The sequence below is a fragment of the Lycorma delicatula genome, chromosome 3 (genome assembly GCF_047948215.1).
Source record: "Lycorma delicatula isolate Av1 chromosome 3, ASM4794821v1, whole genome shotgun sequence".
In the NCBI taxonomy this organism is placed as follows: Eukaryota; Metazoa; Arthropoda; class Insecta; order Hemiptera; family Fulgoridae; genus Lycorma; species Lycorma delicatula.
In genome coordinates, this window is record NC_134457.1 from 83,531,369 (window position 1) to 83,553,763 (window position 22,395).

Here is a 22,395-nt window from a genome sequence, read left to right on the forward strand (position 1 = left end):
ATGACATTTTCGAAGGGCAAACACGTGTTTATTATTAAGACTTATTGCGCGTATAAATCTTACGAATGAATGAAAGATGAGTCTCGGATAAAATTTACCTACTCTTCAGTTCCTAATAAGTCGACAATATCGCGTTGGATTAATAAATTCATGAGACTGGGAGTGTACATGTTCGAAAAAGCACAGGTCGACCGTCACTGTTAACAGTAGAAGTTCTGGAGGATGTGAAAGAACGTTTAACTCGCTCACCCAGAAAATCGCTCAGAAAGTTATCTTCACAGGCTGGGCTTTCACTATCTACAGCTTTCAGTGTTATTAAAAAATAACAATTCCATGCTTATCGCATCGGTGTAGTTCAAGAACCAAAAGAAGTATACTACGGAAAAACGTTTACAGTACTGTGGTTGGTTTCGTTTTCTTGTTGATGTTGGTGGTTTCGTTCTCTTGTTGATGACAACGGTATTGAAATTTTGGATCGTGTTTATTTCAGCGATGAGGCATGGATTTACTTGGATCGCTACAATAACAGCCAAAACTGCCGAATATGGAGTGCTGAAAATCTTCACACATTTCATGAATGATCATTATATGCACGTAAAATTGGTGTTTGGTGTGAGATCTCCTCGTGTCGTGTAATAGGGCCTATTTATTTTTTGACAAATATGTAGATGGTGTGGTTTATCGCAACTTAATCTAACAGTTTATTGCCATGTTAGATTTAGACGAACGAGAATGTTAGTTCAAGAAGGATAACGCAACGTGTCACTGCTAATGAAATGTTGGATATGTTACGGGAATGTTTTGGTCATCGTTTGATATCAAAAGGTTGTGGCCTCAAAGATCCCCAGATCTTACACCAGCAGACGTTTCCTTTGGGGGTATTTAAAAAGTGTAGTTTTTAAAAGTAAACCTCATACACTTGACGAATCTAATACTCAAGGCTAACATTGAAAGTGAGATTTCAAACATTACGAAAAGGGGCTGCAAATGTTACGAAACGTGTACGAACCTGCATCGGGATCACAGGAAATCTTTTTGAACATCTATTGTAAAGTTACTAAAGATAATTTTAATAATGTTGTTATAAGTATTTTATTAACATTAATATTTTTTTAATAAATTCACGTCGTCAAACAAAGGGGTTGCGTCTTTTTTTAAACACCCGTTTTATATATTATCGCAAAAGTACCGTAAAAAATTGAATAAAATGATCATATTCGAGTCCCACGGTCCATCAGATGAAAAAACCGTTGTCTAACAAAATTCGAAGTATTTTTTGAAAGTATTCTTTATTACAAATCTAATTGAACTAAAATATAATGTTTCCACGATTATGTTTTTCCCTCATTTTCATTTCACTGTTAGGTTAGATCATGTTTAAACTGTAAACGTTTAAACTACCGGGTTGGTCAAGTGGTGAACGTGTGTTCCCAAATCTGCTGATTTGGAAGTCGAGAGTTCCAGCGTTTAAGTCCTAGTAAAAGCAGTTACTTTTATAGGGATTTGAATACTAGATAGTGGGTACCGGTGTTCTTTGGTGGTTGGGTTTCAATTAAGAACACATCTCAGGAATGGTCGAACTGAGGCTGTACAAGAGTATACTTTATTTACACTTATACATATTCTCTGAAGTAATATCTGAACGGTAATTCCCGGAGGCTAAACAGAAGAACTGTAAACGTAGTTCGCGTTGACTTCGCCGTCTGCAGACTCTTTCCGTTTTCACCAACTCAGTGATATTGGATCTCTCTCAGGTACTTTTTTATACCCACGTTTGAATAAAATAGACGAGTAGAAATAAAAATATAGAAGACTAATCTAAGATTGATTATTAATATGGAAAATTTGTGCTTTTTCAGTAAAAATGTCATTTGCTTATTGGTTTATTTGGTTACTGATATATAAATGTAAAATGCGCATTTTTATTGTTATTTTTTAGAAAAAAGAAAAAAGTAGTACCCGCTAACCGAAAAAGGTTTAAAAAAAGTTATTTTAAAATAGGCCAAAATAATTATTTTTATGGTATACTAACTCTGAACTAAAATTATCTACATTTGAACGTAACACATCATGTAATGGCGTTCAGACTACTACGCTATCTCTTAGCTAAAAGTTAAACTAAAATTATTCCGTTAGAATGGTTAATGCCATTTTGTGGTTCACTACGAAAGTAATTGAGCTTTTAAACGTTATTAGATTATTAATTTAACTGAACTTTGTTTTTGTAAATATTATTTCAAGATTGCATTTGTATTCTGTTAATAAAAGTTACAGAAAATCTGGGTTGATTTTGTAGTAAACGATTGAATACACGTTGTTCGGCGTTGTTGCAAAAAAACAAAACTGTCATTACTTTGCTTTAACATAAAAATAAAGTAGTGGATTAAGTGTTATTGTGGTTTTTTTTTTGAGTGTATTGTGTTTTATTTAATAATTAACCCTGGCGACTACCGGTGGCGATGGCGATGAAACATTACCTAAAAAGCATAAGAAACATAAAAGGGAAAAAGGTGAAGGTGAGTTCTAGATTTAGAGTTGCCATACTTAAAAAAAGAAAAATAAACAATGAGTTAATGATCATTTTTAGTTGCAGTTGTATCCTTTCATGTGAGAGGAGGTAGGCTGTTCCGTCGATGTAATATGTTATTCTTTAATATGTTGTTACCTTTTTAAGCTTCATGTTTGTATGTTCTTCTTACGATTATGTGATGAAACGTTTTAGTCGTTTTGAGTATTTATTTTATCGTTTTTAATGGAAAATAGATATTGAACCTGCCGGTGTTTAAGCAGTTTTATTTCACGATTTTGCTAAGTTGTTTCTTTTTTGTTAAAAGGGAGTCAGTTTTATTGAATTATTCTATTTTAAATTAGACCTATTTGTAGTTAATTTTAAAGTTGAGTGTCATGCATATTTTATTAAAAGGCATCTTTTAACTATCGCAATGGAACGTACGCCGTCTTAGAAGAAAGGTATATCTTCGTGTAAGTTACATTTAAATTACTGTTTATAAGTTGCCATTCATGAAACAGATTCATAAGAAATGAAAACTTACTGTTTTTTATACGATATATTTAAAATTTGTGCGTGAGTATAGGAAGATTTGTGGGTGGATATTGATTTTTTGATTAAGTATCCAGCGTTAGTTCATACAACAAATATGGACATTTTCTTGTGTAGTTTAAACGACTTAATTTAAAATTAGATCAGTGTTATTATTCATATAACTTTGCTTAGTGAATTTGTATAAATGGAATATTGTATTTGTTGCTTCTGGTTGGGTGGGGTCAACATTAACACATCCTACCAATAGGATGCTGAAAATGGATGAAATATAGGTGTCTAGATCAATTAATTGGAATAAGCAGTATGTTATAAAGATAATTCTGGTGTTTTATTTCTGTTGTAGTTTATAAAAATGTTATGCTAGAGGAGTGCTATGTTAAGTTTGTGATAAATATACTTTCAGTAATGTATATAATATTTCTTCTCACTATTTCTCTTGTATCCATTTGAGTACCATGGAATTTTGTGATAATGCTGGGATGGTATGAGTTGTTAGGCTTAATTTATTCATATGTTATGTGTAAGCAAGAAAATCTTAATCATAGTATTTTTGTAGTATTTCATTGTTATTTGTTGAAATATTTTGCCATTAGGAGATAGGTTGAATTTATGGCCATTAATTAATGTATTTCAGTCTTTGCTAGAAATAGTAAAATTTTTAGTTAAAAGTGGTAGATAAAAGTTACGTACGTTATTAACCTTCAATTTTTATTTATATTAGATTATCTTATTTAGATTTTTTCCCAATCTGATTCTGTCTTAACAATAAGCATTGCCATTAATGTTAGAAGAGTCTGTTGTTATAAATAAATATATTTAAGGTTTTAGAACATTAACCTGTGATAAATGATCTCTTAGGGAAATTTGAAAATAAATATTCAATTAGTATTACTTATTAAGTATATTAATCTTTAATAAGTGAAATCAGAGTGTACAGTAATAGACCACATCAGGAATGCTCATTGTGGTATTCTAAGAAAGGAATTGTTGCAACAGTTCCTTGATGGGAAAAGAATCTAATCAGAGTGGCATCAATAAATAATAGTGCACAATTAACACTTTGAATTTACTAATTGGTTATCCTCATTGTAACTCTAAAGAAAATGTGTGGACTAAATATACATTTTCTCTTGATTGAATTAATGAAGGCAAGATTTTTTTGTGTTGAATTTTTTTGGCTACCTTTTCTATTTGTATATTAATACTCTGTTCGTCAGTTTTAATTTGTTTTGAAGTATGTTTTGAATTTGTTTGCTAGTTACTAAGGAAGCTATTATTTAGATTATTTAGGAATATGTGTATTAACAATTGTTAGGAATATAAATACATTAAGAATGATAAAATACATTATATTTCGTACTGAAATTATTAATTCTTTTCAACTACTAGTTTTCATAGTCTAATGAATGTTTTGTCTTCAAAATAAAAACGCATTTACATTTCATTTGTAAATAATCATGGATCAAGATTAAGTGAGAAATTTTTTTTTGAAATTGATCGGTGTATGTGTAAGTTTATTAGTATTTAATGGTTTTACTGTGTAACTGCACAAAATGTACTGTTTATCAGATGAAGTAGTACCATAAATTCTGTTTACATTGTTTTTGATAGATTTATTTATTAGATAAGCTCTTAATTATTGCAAATTATTTATAATTGAGATAGATTTACATACTTTACTGACATTATTTTTTATTTAGTTGAATGATAGTTAATAAATTTACTTGCTATTATTTCATAACAGTTGAAATATAATAGAATGGTTTTAGAACTATATGATAGTAAAATGATTGTATAAAAAACAAAAATTATAAAATTTAAGTTATTTGTAATGTTTCATAATTAAAAGTTAAAAACATAATTAAATTGGAAATGAAGGGATAATATTGAAGATATACAAAACAAGTTCTGTAGTTAATTTTTTTTTATCAAGAGAATATATTGTAGCAGCAGATATTAATATGAAGACATCGAGGTTTACTTCAAAATTTAGTTTAATTGAGGGGGACATGTTCAGGTCACAAAATTTCCTGATAGCATGCTGCCTGTGTCATCTAATACTACTGAATATTATAAAATTATTGAAATGTAAATGTATGTAGTGAGTTATTTCAAATTTATTTTTTTTAAATTTGGATATTATAACTTTCCAGATTCTTATTAATGTTTCTTGTAATTAGGCTGTAATGTAACTCTAATCATTCATTTTTATTTACTGTAGAATTTAACAAATTTGAAAGCTAAATGTTTAAATTATAACAAATTTAATGTGGTAAAAAGATTTATTATTGGATAAAATTTCTTGTTATCATGTAATTTTTACTTTCACAGTTAATCTATATAACTTTTTGGTAATTCTGAACAATTACTTGATCAATATCAAGTTTGTTCATACTTTAACCATAATATATGTACATAAGATTAGGAAAATTCAAGATCTTAATGGTGGAAAGGAGGTTTAGATAGTGGATGACATGTGCAAGGCCAAAGTCTGCACTGCATTCAGTATTCTAGTCAGTTAGCTATCAGTTTTGTGAGTTATCAAGACCTGCTCAGATGCTAAACCATTCTGTGTAGAGAGGTTAGGGGTAACGTTAGAGTTTGTGGAGAGAAGATAGAGATAAATTACCAGGTATGGCAATACTTAAGACCATCTCTTAGGGCACTTCGCTTAATTTATGTTTAGATGGTAGTATAGTCACTATATATATATATATACATATATATATATATATATATATAGAGAGAGAGAGAGAGACAACACTATATGTTATATGGTTCTCTTAGTCATGTGTGTGATGGGTAATCACTTTATAAAGAGCGCTGTGAGTCATGATCAACAGCTGCGGATTCAAAGTCTGACTCTGGCAGTTATTAAACTTAGTTTAATTAGTGTATGGTTTATTCTTCTCCCACAAAGCTCTAACCTTAACATTTACCCTAACCTTTCTCCACAGAATGGATTAAAGTGAAAAGGTCACCATGACTCACAAAACTGATTGCCAATTGACTAGAGTGCTTATATGCTGGTGCAGACTTTAACTTTGCACAGGTCATCTGTCCAGATCTGCTTTCTAACATTTAGATATTGTGTTTTTCTGATCCTAAGTATGTCTACTATGGTATATTGAAGTATGAAAAAAATATAAGCTGATAAAGTAATTGCACAGAATTATCAATTTTTTAGGGGGTTTACATGAAATTGACATCGTGAGTATGAACAGTGATAGTGTTAGTGTCTAACAAAACAGTAGTGGGCTGATGCAAGCTGTGAGATTTGTTGCAGTTGTTTATCATAAAATTACTTGCAGTATTTTCATTATATTAAATAATATGGGCCTATCATACTCTTTGCTAATGTACATCATATATTTATATAATCAACATTTGATAAAAAATTCGGAGTTTTATAGACTCTAACTATCTGTCCATTTAAAAGGTTTTGAACTGTTTGGCGTAAATTGCACTGCAAGAAAAACAGCAACAATTCTTAGGTGGATATATAATGATTGTACTATTATTTTTTTTAAATACCCGTGAAAAATCTACAAACTAATTTACAGTCCTTTTGAATTTTCCCAATCTGATGTGCTGACGGTAGCTTGAGAAAGGATAGCTGTGTGTTATAAATATACATTTCCTCAGCAAAAAGTTTTTATTATTTTGTTTTAAAAATGTATCGACTGCTAAGGATTCTTTGTTTTGTAGCAGCCACTTTGTACCTTTGTTGGTATGAAACTTTTCTCTAAAAAGTGTGGGTTATTCAGTTCTGAAGAGTTTGCTTTGTTTTCAGAGTTAAATTGACATTATTGGTCATTGATAATACATTGTCTTCCAAAAAACTCAGAAACTTTGAACTTGTAACTGCTAAAGATTATTCAATAATATGAGTCTGATTTCTTTACTAGTGCCAATAAACTGTATTGAGGCCATCTTGGACATGTTTTTTGGTGGTTCAGTTTCCAATGAATAATTGAGTGAACTGCCTATATTAAAAATTTCAACAATTCTTTTTACTGTAATTTATTTCTCATTAATACAGGAATTGAAATCACAGTTAGTTCTGCAGCCACACTGGTTCTTAATACTTTGGCTATTTTTTCTGTGAAGATTATGTTGTTTTATAAAACTTCTTTTGTATTGGTTAAACATCCAGGAGTAAATTTCAGATGGTTTTATTCCTTCTATAACCACAAATCTTATTACTGAAAGTGGGTTTTAAAGTGGTACCATTTTCATTGTGATTGCCAATTTTTAATGATTACTATTTGTATTGTAATAGTGTGCTATTAAGTGGTATTTCAGCTGCTTGAAATTGATGACAGTGATCCTGATATTTTGAAAGCACCATACTAAGTAGTTTCAATTACTTGAAGTACTTTCAAAATAGTTTTTAAACTACTTTGAAATTTTTAAACTTCAACACTTTATCCGTACTTATTCTGTGAGTTTTTGTTACAATAGTTATTTGACTGGTTTAATTCTGTCTCCCTTTCATTGTGTTCTGCCGTACCTTTTAATCTCAGTTTAATTATTGCATCCTATGTCCTCAACTGCCTGTTTTATAAATTCCATTTTTTTATCTTTCACTACAGTTTTTACCCTCTACATGCCCCTCTTTAACTAAAGTAAGTAAATCTTAATGTCCTAGTTTTTTTTTTTTTTTTTTTTTTTTTTTTTTTTGATTTACAAGATTTTGCTGCAACTTTGCTCCTCTTTTTTGTGTGTGTAAAGATCTCATCTCATTTTTAATCAAGCCATTTGATTTTCAATAAATCCTTTAACAAGGTGTTTCCTCTTATATATGCTATGTTATCATAAAGTGCTACACTCCTTACAAATATTTAAAAAAAATTCTTTCAGATAATATATGATACTTCTTTTCTGCATAGAAGCTTTCCTTGCTTCCTTGTGTTTAATATTTATCTTTTTGTATCAACAAATTTTAAGAATTTACTTCCTAAATAAAAAAAATTCCTTATCCTATGGTTTATGATATTCATCTCTCTTAATATATAATTTCTCATAATACTTTCTCTTCCCTTGCATTATTGTTGTTTTACTTACAAGTACTTTAAAACTGAATTCTTCTTCTAGCTGTAAAACCATCCAGAAATTTGTCTTATTAACTTCTGGAACAATGTTGTTGGTAGTGAGTCTTAACATTTTATTTTGTATTCTAGGAGACTACTTCATTTCCAAATTTTTCTTTCAGTTTCTTAATTACATTTTCCTTTTACTACTTGAAAAACAATGAGTTCAGTTTTCTTTAAAATTTTAATTATTTTCTTTCTTTCTATGTTTCTATATTCTTCTTGTGTGCTTTCTAAGCCTAGTTGAGAACCAGAATGGCCTCCCTTATTTTCTGAGTGTGTGTGAAGTACATTTGGTGCGCATGTTAAATGCTTTTTAGCTCTATCACAGTTTTATCTCAGAATAGAATCTCTTAATTTTATCAGTTCCCATTTCTTCAAAACTTTATCTTTTAATTTTTTTCCTTTGTATTTTGCCATTTGCTTTTTTTAAATATATTTCTGCCATATGCTAGCACTTCATTATCTCTCTAACACTGGTTTTCAATTCGCACTTATATTAATTACGTATATGTATATTTTTATTACCTGATATATTAAAATTCCATAATTTATTTTTCAATGTAAGTAATTGTTTTCTTTTACTTTTAATTTTATTTTTAACTAGTAGTATTAACATTGGTTTTTCTTAATTTCAACAGAACTTATCTGTTTCATAAAGATAAACAATTGAATGCTGCGGAGAGGCCTGCTGGTTTAAAGTTGATCCTGAAGGTCGGAAGTTCATCTACTCCAGAACACAGCAGTGATTCGCTGCCTCAAAACTACAGTGTTGCCACTCCTGGTGACGAAGAGTCTATGCATTCTGTTGCTTCCTTCCAAAATGCTACAAGAATTGAAGATAAACTTCATAAAAAAGCTAAGAAGAAAAAGAAAAAGAAGGAGAAAGACAGAGATAAACATGAAAAGAAAAAGAAACATCATCATAAGGTATTTTGAATAAATTTAAGGAAATTAATTCTTACATAATTTTAAAACAATTTGCTATAATAATAGATTTAATTTGCTATAATTTATAGATTTTTTATCTATTGAGTGTTTTGTAACTTCTCAACTATCATTCTAAAATTTTGGGTAATACATTTTTAACATGTATACTTTTCAGATATAAGATTCAGAGATAAAATGAAAAAAAAACTTATATGTGCTAGTGGCTAGGAAAGACAGTTATGTTACTTGTTTCTGAAACATAACTTGATGGAAAAAATACATTAAACCTTATTAAATCTTGTTTACTTAACTAGCCCTCCTTCTGCAGATTATTGCAGAAGGAGGGCTAGGTACTTTCGTAGCATTAGGTCCTCCAAGCATAATTCCTGGCGCCCAGGAGCAAGGGAATAGAGACCTTTGGGGCGTTGTGTACAGAGCCCTTGGACATAAGTGCAGGAAATATGCCCTCTTGTCAGCTTAGTCAACCCATGAAGATGTGGTAATTGATAAGGATCGTGTCCTTAATATTTTGCTGAATGATTTGCTCCCAGATTATACTATGGTGGGTGGGGTTTCATACCACCAGCCTGTCAGGCAGGAAGTTGCGATTTTTGAGACCGACTTACAATCTTCTGAGATCACTGAGGTGGAGGTGTGCCAGCTGTAATATGGCACGGAACAAGGTCCCCGGATATGATTGTATCACAGTGGAACTCTTCGTCTGAGCACTTCTAGTACTCCTTGGTCCTCTAACTAGAATATATAATAGGTTGCTCCTTTCAAAGGTGGTGACAAAGATCCTACTGTTAGTTCTTCGTACTGTCCATTAATGCTCTTGCCTGGAATTGGCAAGGTTTTTGAGGTTATATATTTGCGTATTAATATTAGATTGACCATTGATCATTTGCTAATGGACAACCAGTATGGTTTCCAACTGGACAAGAGCACTAAAAGTGATGGATATAGCTTCCTCTAGTCCACCTAAATATGTATTAGGGATTTTTCTGGACATATCCGGGGCATTTAACAACTTATGGTGGCCCTCTGCCCTATTTCAGATGCAGAAGCATAAGTGTACACAAAATGAATTAGAAGTGCTCTCAAGTTATTTCAGCCATTGGACGATTTCCCTGCATGATGGTGTCTTGGAGGTTTGTAAGACCTTAACTAAAGGATGCCCTTGGGGCAGTGTTCTGAGTCCTCTTTGAATCATAGAATTCGATTTGATGTTGCGTTTAAGGTTGCCATATGGTTGTCATGTCATTGCTTATGCTGATGGACACGATGCTACTGATTGAAGGGGATTCGTGTAACGAGTTCTGAGCTGCTCATGCTTGTGAGACACTGCAACTTTGGAGTCTCCAACATAAGATGATTTTCAGTCCAGAGAAAACCACAATGTTGCTTAAGGGCCGATTGGCTGCTTTCCAATGAATCCAGGTTCGGATAGCTGGTCTCTCCATTCGGTACATTACAACTCAAAAATACCTAGGTGTTTTATCCTTGATGAGAATTTTCGGTTCAAGGAACATGTACAAAAAATGCTGCTGCTGCTTCTTAAGGAATCTACAGAGTCATTCATCCCGATTGGGGGTTGAATTACCGTACCATGCGTATCCAGGCGGCCGTGCTGCCAGGGTATGGTAACCCTTGCAACCAGGGTGTGGCTTTGTTCTGCTGGTGGCAGCCCTGGTTTGTGACTTGGAAATGCTGTGCAAGACTTCATGATGGGACTGGGTGGGGGTGCGGGATTTGTCCTCAGCTCCTGCGCGGACCTGAATGAGGTTATGTTCCCCTTGTTAGATGACCTAAATTGGTCAACTTATTTGGGTACAGGTCTGAATTTCTATGTTGTGTAAAACATAATTTTGATTGGTATGAATGTAGCAATGATTTAACTTAAACTTGTTCCTTTTCTGAGGCATTCACAGTCATGAATGGTGTTGTCAAATTTGGACTAGGTGCAGGGTCGCGCTTCTGTGTTTTTGGTCAGTTGGTTTGAGAGAATCATGTTAGGTTGGATATGAAGATGTTCGTTTGAAGCCTATATGAAGGTGAAATTTGATATATATTTTACTGATGCAAATGTCTGCAGAGGCATTTACATCGGTGGCATCCCGACCGAGGCCTGGCTGATGACTGAGATGTAATCAGTTAGAGTGTTTAACGACAGCCTCCGGTAAAGCCCTTCAGGGTTTGAGGGTGGTGTGGCGACCAGTAGCGTCACAAGGTAGGTGTCTTCCCCTTATGTGTTGGGATGTTATTCATTAGGGTTCTGTGTATTTGATGAAAAATGTACCAGATTTATAACAAATTATACATAAAGAGCACCCTGTTAATTAAGTGATGTGGTCGTGCAATTATAAATATTCTATAATTTTGTACATTGTTATATAAAAATTATTGTTTAAGTAATTTTGGAATAGTATTATTTTAAGAATTTGTTGTAAGAATTTATAATACTTCTTCTGACTGTCAGTTTCAGTCTGGCAGCTATTTTAAAAAAAAAATTAAATTTAAGGTCTTGGAGTAAAATAGAAAAAAAAATTATACTAACATTTTTCAATTTTTATTAAAGAAAAATATATATTAAACTATTTGTTTTAATGACAAAATTGTAGTTAATGATGAGGTGAGGAAATGGTTGAAATGAAAAGAACAATATATTATAATATGGTATAAAACACAAATTTTTTTTAATAATAATAATAATTTACTTTCTAGGAATATACTTTTTTAATCTTTATTTATATAAATTCATTCAGTATGATTTCTCATTCATATGTGGAATGGTTTACTAATGTTTTATTAACTTAAATTTTATCTTAATATTTTTTCCAACATTATATAGGTTTATAGAACCATAACGAAAACACAATTACAGTCTTAAACATTTTGAATACTATTGAAAATAAACCATTACTAGGAAACATTGTAATATCAGTTATAAATTTCACAACTAATTAGTTATTATTTTTTTAAATTTTAATTAGTTTAAAAATGATTAACATACAATTTAATGTTTTATAAATAAATATGAATTGATGTTAAAATATTGTGAACATAAGACTCTTTATTTTTACTTTTTAAGGTTTTAAATTGAAAGTTTAAAAAATTAATTTGTCACTCTCAAATTATACTGAAACTTTTCAAAAGAAAAACTTCTTTTGAAAAGTTTACACATTGAAAGTCAACAAAGTTGTGACATTGAAAGTCACATATTGATAAACATCAATGTGTGACTTTTTTATAATTTTCCGGCAGGTTATGTGTAAATGAGGATGTTAGAAAGTTTTTCCAACAAGTTATGAATGACTGAGTATAAGCCAGTCTGAAACTCTTAGAATGCTCATGTTAAAAGAGTTAGCAGTGCCAAATTAAGAAGTTTCTAGGTGTAACAATCTCTTTAAAAATATTGAATGAGCAATTTTTGGAATGTTAATATCATTCTTTTCTTTGCATTACTGCTACCCTATATCATTAAATATTTAATGATATATTCAATCTTAGTGAGTCTTAAATATTACTTCAACTTGGGTATTGCTAAGTTTTTTGTGAAATTTGAATATGGAATGTAGTACATCCTTTCAAAGTAACTGTCTGATGATGACAGATAGGAGAAGACATAGAGAATTCTAAGCAGTGAAGATCTTGGATCAGCTTTGTCCAATGACGACAAATGTCCCCAGATAAATAATTTAAATGGTGACAAATCAACTTTACAGTATCCAAATGTCAGATTTTTAGTTTTATGCAATAATTAGGAAGGTGGTCTCACCTTTCATAAGGTCTCACCTTTTTGTATCAATAAAGTAGTAACTGGCTCAAGCGGTTTTCCCAAGAACATAAGAAAACTGAGCAATGGATCAATTCTAATAGAGACTTTCAGTGATGAGCAAAGTCGATTGCTCTTACGTCTTAACAAATATGGGTAGTATAAGTATAAATGTGCTGTTTCATAAAACCTTGAATACTAGCTAAAGAGTAATTTTTTGCTGGGATCTTCTTGAGATGGATGTTAAAGAAGTTGCCGGAGAGCTTCGTCCCCAAGGTGTTAACGGAGGTGGAGAGAATAATGAGGCATCAGAGTGGGATGGAAGAACCTACTCCCTCCCTCATATTAACCTTCAACCTTCCCACACCACTGGAGAAAATTAAAGTGGGATACCTAGTGGTTAGAGTACAACCGTTCATCCCTAACTCATGCCAGTGTTTCCATTGTCAAAGGTACTGTCATACTACAACACCGCTGTATGTGCTAGATGTGCAAAAGAAAGCCACAAGGAGGAAGAAAGATGTGCAATCTGTGGAGGAACACATTCAGCTTGATCTCTAGATTGCCCAAGAAGAGAAGGTAATCCTAAAAATCTGTACTGAGGAAAATGCTTTTTTCCCAGCTGCCGGAAGAGAATATAAAAACTGCCTAACTCTCAAAACCTGCTTAAACCGGATGTCTCTTTTGCTGCTGCAACGTCAAGTAAAGCTCTTATAAATAAAGACAACAAACAGTGCGGATCCTGTAGTGAGCTGAAGAAGCTTGCTCAGGTGTTATTTGATCAGGTTACTTCACTTACTGCAACTGTTTCTGAGTTAACAAAGATGAATAAGAAGTCTGTAGTTACAACTAGTGAAACTAACACTAATGGGATCCCTTTCAAAGTTCCTGTCTCTAAAGTTTCATCTTTGCAGACAGGAGTAAATATAACTGGTGATAAGCCACCAAATAATAAACTCCCTGTTAAGGGAGCCCACACAACCACCTCCTCTGGGATATCATTAACACCCATGTTTCAAAATCTCCTCCAACACTATGTATACTGAAGGTTATGGTAGAGGAACTGCCTGATACCAGGGCACTGGAATTTCTTAAAATTAAACATTTGAAAAAGAAAAACCAGATCACCTATAACTAATTTTGTCATATATTTATCTATATTTCTGCATCTGATTACATTTTTTTATGAGCATTATTCAGTGGGTCTTTGGTCCTGCATTGAAAATGTTAGAGTGTTGATGCGTGCACATGAACCATTAATAATGTGCTTCCAAGAAACGCATTTAGTACAACAAGATGCGGTAACATTCGGAGGATATACCTGTGAGAGATAAGACTGTCTTGTAGATAGTAAAGAGAGTGGTGATGTTGCTATTTTCATGTGGAATGAAGTGTTGGCTATAAGGCTACAAGTAGCTACCCTCATTCCTGCTGTTGCTGTAGAAATCTCAGTCATCTTTAAATTGCATAATCTCTTGCCAAACTTTGAGTTCAATGCTCCAGAATTGTCAAATCTCATGCAAATCCCATCGCCGTTAATAGTAGGACTTTGGTGTCCACCATATTTCCTGGGGCTCATCTTTCTGCTCCTCTTGAGGAAATATGATAAACACTCTAGACATGACATGGACCTTTGTCTACTGAATGGGTCATACACATTATGTCCTCATCTTCTGGTACACTGTCAAACATTGACCTCTCCTTTTGCTCACCAAATTTAATCCCTCGTCTTAAATGGTCTGCTTGTGACGACCACAGCAGTGACCACACGCCAATTACTATAACTTTTGGTTTACTGCAAGGTGAATAAAAGACCACAGAGATGGATTGTTGAAAAGGCAGATTGGAACAGTTACCATAAAGCCATCCCATCACAGTGTGATGATGGTGAAGATGCGCTTGACGAACTTACCTTGTTTATATCTCTGATACTTGACAATGATAATAGATATATCCCACAAACATTGGGAAACCCAAGATGTCCTTTTGTTCCTTGGTGGAATGCTGATTGCTAAAACACTATTAACAATCAATGACAAGCACTGTGCAAATTTAACCATAGACCTACAAATGAACACTTAGATTTGTACAGTAAGGCTAGAGCTGTATGTCGTCGGGTATTCTTAGACACTAGGAGGAATTATGTGGACACCATCTCACCCACTACTCCCATGTCTACTTTGTTAAAAAGATTTGTACAATCTGTGGATCACCAAAATAATCCATTCTCTGACTAATTCATGAAGGAGAACTCTTTACATGACCTTCTACAGTGGCAAGTATTTTGGCAGATTGTTTCCATTCGGTGTTCTTCACCTCATCATACAGTAATGAATTTGAAAGGTACAAATTACAGATGGAAGTACTATCATTGAATGTTGGTGATTCGATCGGTGAATTAAATGTTCCATTTTCATTCAATGAGTTGTCACATGCACTTTAAAACTCGCATGACACCTCCCCTGGATCTGACAAAATTCATCTCAGTATGCTCTCATACCTTCCTAATTCGGCGCTACAACATCTATTGTGTATTTATAATAGTCTATTCTCTGCACAAGTTTTCCCTTTGGTCTGTTCACATTCCATTGTCGTAAGACAAAGGAAGCCTCTCAAGCTAGTGCCCTATCTCTTTGACAAGTGTTTTATGCAAAGTGATGGAGAGAATGGTGAACTGCAGACTCACATAGTACTTGATGAGACATGGCCTTCCATGTCTAGAACAGTGCGGTTTCCACCAAGGTCGTTCTTCCATTGACCATTTAGTGTCACTGGAAGCAGCTATTCAAAACGCTTATGTACTCTGCCAGCACCTCGTAGCTATCTTATTTGATATCAAAAAGTCATACGACACAACCTGGTGATGTAGTGTTCTTAACACCCTTCAAAAATGGGGAGTCAAGGGCTGTATGCTTGCATTTATCAGGGATTTCTTAAATGACCGAACTTTTCGTGTTCGTGTTGGAGATTTCTTATTGGCTAGCATCACCTTGGTGAATGAAGGGTTACCGGCTTCACCTTTTCACCTGAGAAAACAAAATGTGTAGTCTTTTCTTGGTTGCAGGACCCTACCATTCTGCAAGTTTTTTTCAACGGAGAGCTAATTACTATCTCTCCTGATATTAGGTTTTTAGGTTTACTTTATGATAGCCGCCTTACTTGGGTCAATCACATCAAAGAATTAAAAACAAAACAATGGATTCCTAGCCATGTGGGAATTCCAGGCAATGAACATGTAGATTCTGCTGTTAAAGACGCATGTAATCAGCCTCCTTTCACCACTTGTGTTGCTCCTTTGACTTTACTAATTATATAAAAGTCTCTTCATGCAAAGTGGCAAGGTGACTGGACAGCTACCGTTGATAAACTCTGTCACATTAAAGATTCTGTGTTGCCATGGGACTCTCATGCAGAAAAATTCGTCATGAGGAAGTGATCTTCTGTTGATTGTGATTAGGACATACATACTAGAGACACATACACACACACACACAAGTACCTGATGTCAGTGGGACACGCACCCCTATGCAGACAATGCAACTGCCGCATGCCTGTGCGCCATGTATGTGTGGATTGCATATGTTAGACGGCGTTATGTTGTAAATTTAAATTACATAAAACATTTGCCAAATTTTTGGCAATAATAAGGAAATTTTAGACCGAGTGCTGCTATTTTTACGAAGTGTTAATATTTTACCCAAAATTTAAAATTGTATATAATTTTTATTCTAGTGCTGAAGAATTATTTTAATGTTTTTGTTTTTCTGTTCATTTAATTGTCATGATTTTTATTTTTTTTGTATTCTACATCCAAGATGGAACCTTTTACATCCCTCTCGGACTTTGTTAAATTTATTGAGTCTTATTTAAATTTGATACATTTTTTGTTTGTTTCCTTTTAAATAAATATTACCTTATTAAGTGTCCCACTGTGATATTTGTTATATGTTTTTTAGTGATATTAATTTTAAGTTTTTTTGTGATATTTTATCTGTTTTTTACTTGTAAGTTTTAGCTTTTTAAATATTTTAGTTTTTAACCTAGAATTTAGTTTTTTATGTTCATTTTTTTAGTCTTTCTGTTATCTAAGCTGGGGCCCTCTTGCACTTTTATAAACTCTTTATTTCTAGTTAAATTTTATGTTTTTAGTGTTACGCTTATTTTTAATTTTATTTTTATAGCTGTGATTTTAGTTTTTAGTGTTTTTAAAAATAAATTTTTAGCTGTTATATTAGTTGAAAGTTTCTTAATTTTTGAAGTTATACTTTTTTTGGCACGTTAGGAAAACTGATCAGAATGTATTTTCAGTAAGTTATAGAAGTTGCGTGTGTCAGTGTAACACACCATGAAAATTTGCACACGCCCAAGTTGATCAATTTGTATGCACATGCATGTATTGTCTAATTCAGTCAGTTGTTCAACGCAATTAAGTGATTAGCACGTGTTGTAAACATAACAGATATTGAGTCATAATAAATATATATTTATATACACATATTTCTGAAGATGGATATTTTAAACTGTGAATATTGTTGTTCATAAAACTTTATTTATATTGCAGTGAATATTTATTTTATTCTTTTTTGTGAAAATTGTCTATCAAGATTTGAGATTGATTTTTTTTTTAATTATATTTTTTAATGACAAAAAATAGCACACATCAGATAAATTCTTGATTTTGCATAAATAATTTTAAATTTACCAAAAACAAAATTTTTGATAAAATACACTATATAAGATAAATCATATTTTTCATATCATAAGCCACTGATAGCCCTTGTGCCTATTCAGTCATCATCCAAAGAATTAATGTAACTAAACTAATCAAAATATATTTGATGAACTTTGTTTTATATGACAACGAATAATTCAATACTTTTTAAAGTGTGAAAAATAAATATTTAATTGAATTTAAGTATTATTTATTCAAACTCTTATTCATGGTATTTAATGTCGTCTATTAATCGTTTGACTCAGTTCAAATTTGTTTGAATGTTAAAAAATTTCTTTTTTTATTCACCCCAAAGAAGTATAACTTTTTACGTGCATACATAAGTAAGTACACACAAGCTTTTTTTTAGTTTTTAAGACTGTTTTTTTTTTTACTATTTATTTTCTTTTATAAAATTTTATTCTGGGCCATGATAATGCCGAAGTGTTTCTTGCCCACCAAAAACACACACACAAAAAAATGAACAGCTGCTCATAGTACCAGAAACTATTTGGTCTTTATTGAAGAGTCTGTAGCAGGTTGTACAGCTGTGCCATTTGCTCTCCAAATTTGCTTTCTTACATAAGACAGGGCTGCTCCTAGTTGGCTCCAAAAAAAACTTGATGCGGCAATTTTGTCATGTATGAAATGATAATACAATGAAAGCACTTAATACAATTATATGAAGACTGGGATAGACTGAATTCATTGACCAAGTTGGGAAAAAATTCTTGCCTATTAAAAAAATTAATATATCGCTGCAAAACCTTGCCTTTTGACTCCACCTATTTCCCAAAGATTTGTATTGCATTATGCAGTTATTACTACTACTTTTCGCAATGGAGATATTTATTCATTGTTATTTGTGAATCTGGCAATAAATTATTGTTTAACCCATTTTAACAGAAAGAAATAATTTGTCATTTAACAGGGGAAATAAGTTGCTGTCTCATAGATGTTTACTAATGTTAGGCAATAGCTTTTATTGAAGTTTTACAGGTTTTTTTATGGCATTTTATTTACTGTGTTTGATATTTATTATGTGAAAAATTTTATTACAGGAAAAAAGAAAAAGAATAAGAGAGGAATCAAGCCAAGATGATATAAGCTTAGGTGAAGAATCACTACCGGAACCTCCACTACCTAAGCGCCTCTCCCTTGCTCATGATTTAAAACCAGGTAGAGTTACTTTATTATAATATGTTATATACTATCTATACTATATGCTTTAAATATAATTAAATAGTGTATTAATGGGTTGCAGCATGTAACATTATTTTTAGCTCATCAAAAAAAATCATATTAAACTTGATTTTTAGCATTTGTTGGACAGTGCTAAATTTTACGTTGTTAGGAAAGAAAAGTGTAAACAAAAAAAAAATGTTAGAAATACAAATTACACCTCTACCTGGTTATGAATCATTTAACATCTGGAAATTGACAGCAGCTGTATGTATGTGTGTGTGTGTGTGTGTGTGTGTGTGTGTGTGTGTGTGTGTGTGTGTGTGTGTGTGTGTGTGTGTGTGTGTATGTGGGTGTGTGGGTGTGTGTGTGTGTGCGTGCGTGTGTGCGTGTGTGTATGTAAAGTGTATAGCTTGGTGAAGGTATGTGTGTCATAACATAGTAATCATAATTCTTTCCTCCTTAGATTTCATATTTATTGTTTTTTAATGTTAAGTTAAAATAAATGCATAATTGTCATTAATAGAAATCACTAATCTACAATATAATGTTTTTAATTTTTAGTGTTTTATTTGTAAGGGTCATTCAATAAATAAATAAGACTTTAAACATTTATAGGTTTACTTCTCAGTATGATCAGATTTTAATATTTGCATTACTTTTAATGTAATTCCCTGTTTTCACTATGCCATTTCCTGCAAGCTTTTGTATTCCAGTGGCAAAGAGTCTTTTGGGTTGACCCCTAAACCATATTTATGTGTTTGTTTTCACTTCATTATCTTGAAATTGTCTGCCATGTAAGAGAGATTTTAACAGACAAAAAAGGTAGTAGGACCAATGGTGCCAAATTAGGACTATATTTATGGATGTATTAAGATATCAGTCGAATTTGGTGATCTTGTGAGTCATTCCTTTTTGAATTATTTATGTTGTTTATTGCAAATAGCCAGTTTCAAACATTTTTCCAACTGAATAATTGGTACTGTTCTCAGTATTCTGAATAAAGCCTTTTTTGTCTCAAAAGACAGTAAACATCAATCACTTTACCAGCAGAAGGCTGATTTTGGAATTTCTTTGTCATTGGGTATTCAGTGTGTCCCCACCTTTTACTTGGTCGTTTCAGTTCTGGTTTGTAATGTCAAACTCATATCTGATTACAGGTCACTGTTCAACTTAGAAATGTCTTCATTTCATGATCAAATCAAGATTTTTAGTTCTGTATGGATCTGTAATCTTGGATGTTTTGTGTGCTGTCAACATTTTTGGTACCAACAAACCATTTGTTGACTTAAAAGTCATTGTGGATAATATTGTGCACTGTGCTACTACTAATCTTGTCCTGTACTATTTCTTTCACAGATTAACAATTGTTGAAAGTAATTTGTTCAACTTCAAAATTTCTCTTGACATGCCTAGTGGATGCCTGGAATGTGCTTCATCTACACTTTTTTGACCACTTAAATTTGTTTATCCATACGTAAAAACTTATCTCATTGATGCAATTCACATTGTACTGAGCATTCATTCAGTAAAAAGACACCAGCAGATTTAAACCTTCAGATAACAAAACAAATAACTGCACGCTGCTCTTCTGAGGTACACTCTGATAAAATATTCTATCCTGCATACTTGAGTTTTGATAACAAAGGATAAATAGGTAGATTGCTGCTATTAACTATTTACTTTGTAGCCAGACACACTAATTTTGGTGACCATGCAGTCAACTAGATATTTGCAATTATGGTTGTGAGCACAGGCACTCAAATAACAAAAAACAATTATTAAATGAAAAATATTTTTGAATTTTTAATTTCCTATGCTTACTTAACAAAAGGTCATGTCAGCATTAATAGATTTTTGCACACAGTTTAGTCGTTATTAATCCAAAATTGTAGTTGCACTGATAAATTACTATCGGTGTATATAAAGATAGGAAATATAGGATGTAACTTTTCTTTGAATAGTGAACATCTGACTCCACTGGTTGTCAGAGATATTGCTACAATACAAGGGTTGCCCCAAAAATAATGCACTGATCATCAGCATTAAAAAAAAAAATAATTTTTCCACCAAATTAAGGTCTTTCAACATAACGTTCCCCCAGCTTGCCAGTTGTCTGGCAGCTTTAGGATTCCTGTCAGGAGACAATCTTTATTGAGAGGTATTGAATGTCCTGGGGCATGACAGCTGATCTCTTTCAGACTGCTGAATTCCTTGAGTAGTTCTTTGAACTTTGGTAAGAAATTGAAGTTTGTTGGACGTAAATCAGGGCTGTATGGCAGGGGAAAAAGCATTTCCCAAGCAAAATCGATAAAAATATCAATGACAGAATTCACAGTGTAGTTTACAAACTTCTGTTAAAAAATTTCCAAATAAAGTTTTGATAGTATCACTTTATTGACAATTTATAAGACTTTATGAAGTCTGTCGATTCAATAAGACATTTTCTATTTTGGGCAGTGACTTATGGGTGTTAATAAATAAATAAATAGATTCTATTACTGAGTAATTTTTTTTTTTGAGTGCATATGTCTGTTGCTTGTACTTTTAAGAATAATTTTTTTTTGTTAATTTTGTTTCTATATTTTAGTTTATTTCTTATTTTAATTGGCTGCTATATTCATTAGTCACTAAAAGTTGCCAACAACATATAGATATTTTTTTATTCATTGTTTATTTTACGCTATTTCTAGTGGTTTTATATCATCTTAGCATACTGATTCAGACTTTGGGTATGAAGATTTATTTATTTGATTGAGCCTTAATCTAGTGTTGATTCTGGTATGTTAAAATGTAGAAAGTTATGCAAAATGCTAAATTATTATCAAATGGGTTATAAAAGAAGAAAATAAGTAAAACCTTTATGGTAGTGTTTTGTTAATTTTAAGACAAGGTAATTTTTGATATTTTTAGTCATCATATAATGCATAAATAAAATATAACATTGACAATGCAAATTTGTAGATTGTATTTGTACTTATTTATATTCATTGGCGTATAAGCACATATGTATATTTATTTTTTTTAAGGTGTGGGAAGTCCAGGTAGAGAGCCTAGGCTTTGTGTTCAGTTATTGCGGATGCGACAAGAACAAAAGAGTCCGTTGCAAAAATTGTTAGACCATTTACAGAGGCTTCTAGAAAAAAAAGATCCACAGCAATTTTTTGCTTGGCCTGTAACTGATCAAATTGCTCCTGGCTATTCACAGATCATACCTCAACCTATGGATTTCAGTTCTATGCGGCAAAAAATTGACGATTCAAGCTATACTATCCTCAATGATTATATTGTATGTATTAAAATCACTAGTCATTATTATACATTGTTGTGTCTTATATGTACAGTTGGTGGCTCACTTAACCATTTATTTAATCCTTTAATCAAAATCATTTTTTCATTAATCTGAACAATCAAGGATTGTAATAAATGAAAAAAAATGTTTTAAGCATTTCTCAATAATTAAAATCTCCAGAAAAAGTAAAATAAATCTTTAAAAAAATTATAAAAAATTATCCTTTTATCATTGATTTCAAAATATTATTAAACATTGAGTAATGCAATCAAGAAATCATTACAAAAACTAATTTCAGATTCCATCAATCCATTGAGTCTTCTGTAATAGCAAACTTCCGTTGTATTT

General features: G+C 32.1%; 1 protein-coding gene across 10 annotated transcripts in view; it reads left to right on the forward strand.

The window, feature by feature from the left end:
• Positions 1–2,146: 2,146 nt before the first annotated feature.
• Positions 2,147–22,395, forward strand: part of Brd7-9 (Bromodomain containing 7/9) — a 54,746-nt gene continuing 34,497 nt past the window's right edge. The window contains exons 1-4 of one of the 10 annotated variants that reach the window (XM_075360101.1): positions 2,147–2,516; positions 8,799–9,087; positions 18,635–18,752; positions 21,785–22,044. In XM_075360101.1, the coding sequence (XP_075216216.1) occupies positions 8,956–9,087; positions 18,635–18,752; positions 21,785–22,044 (510 nt within the window). In that variant the 5' untranslated portion in view covers positions 2,147–2,516; positions 8,799–8,955. The other 9 variants (XM_075360100.1, XM_075360104.1, XM_075360107.1 and 6 more) reach the window with 9 other exon arrangements.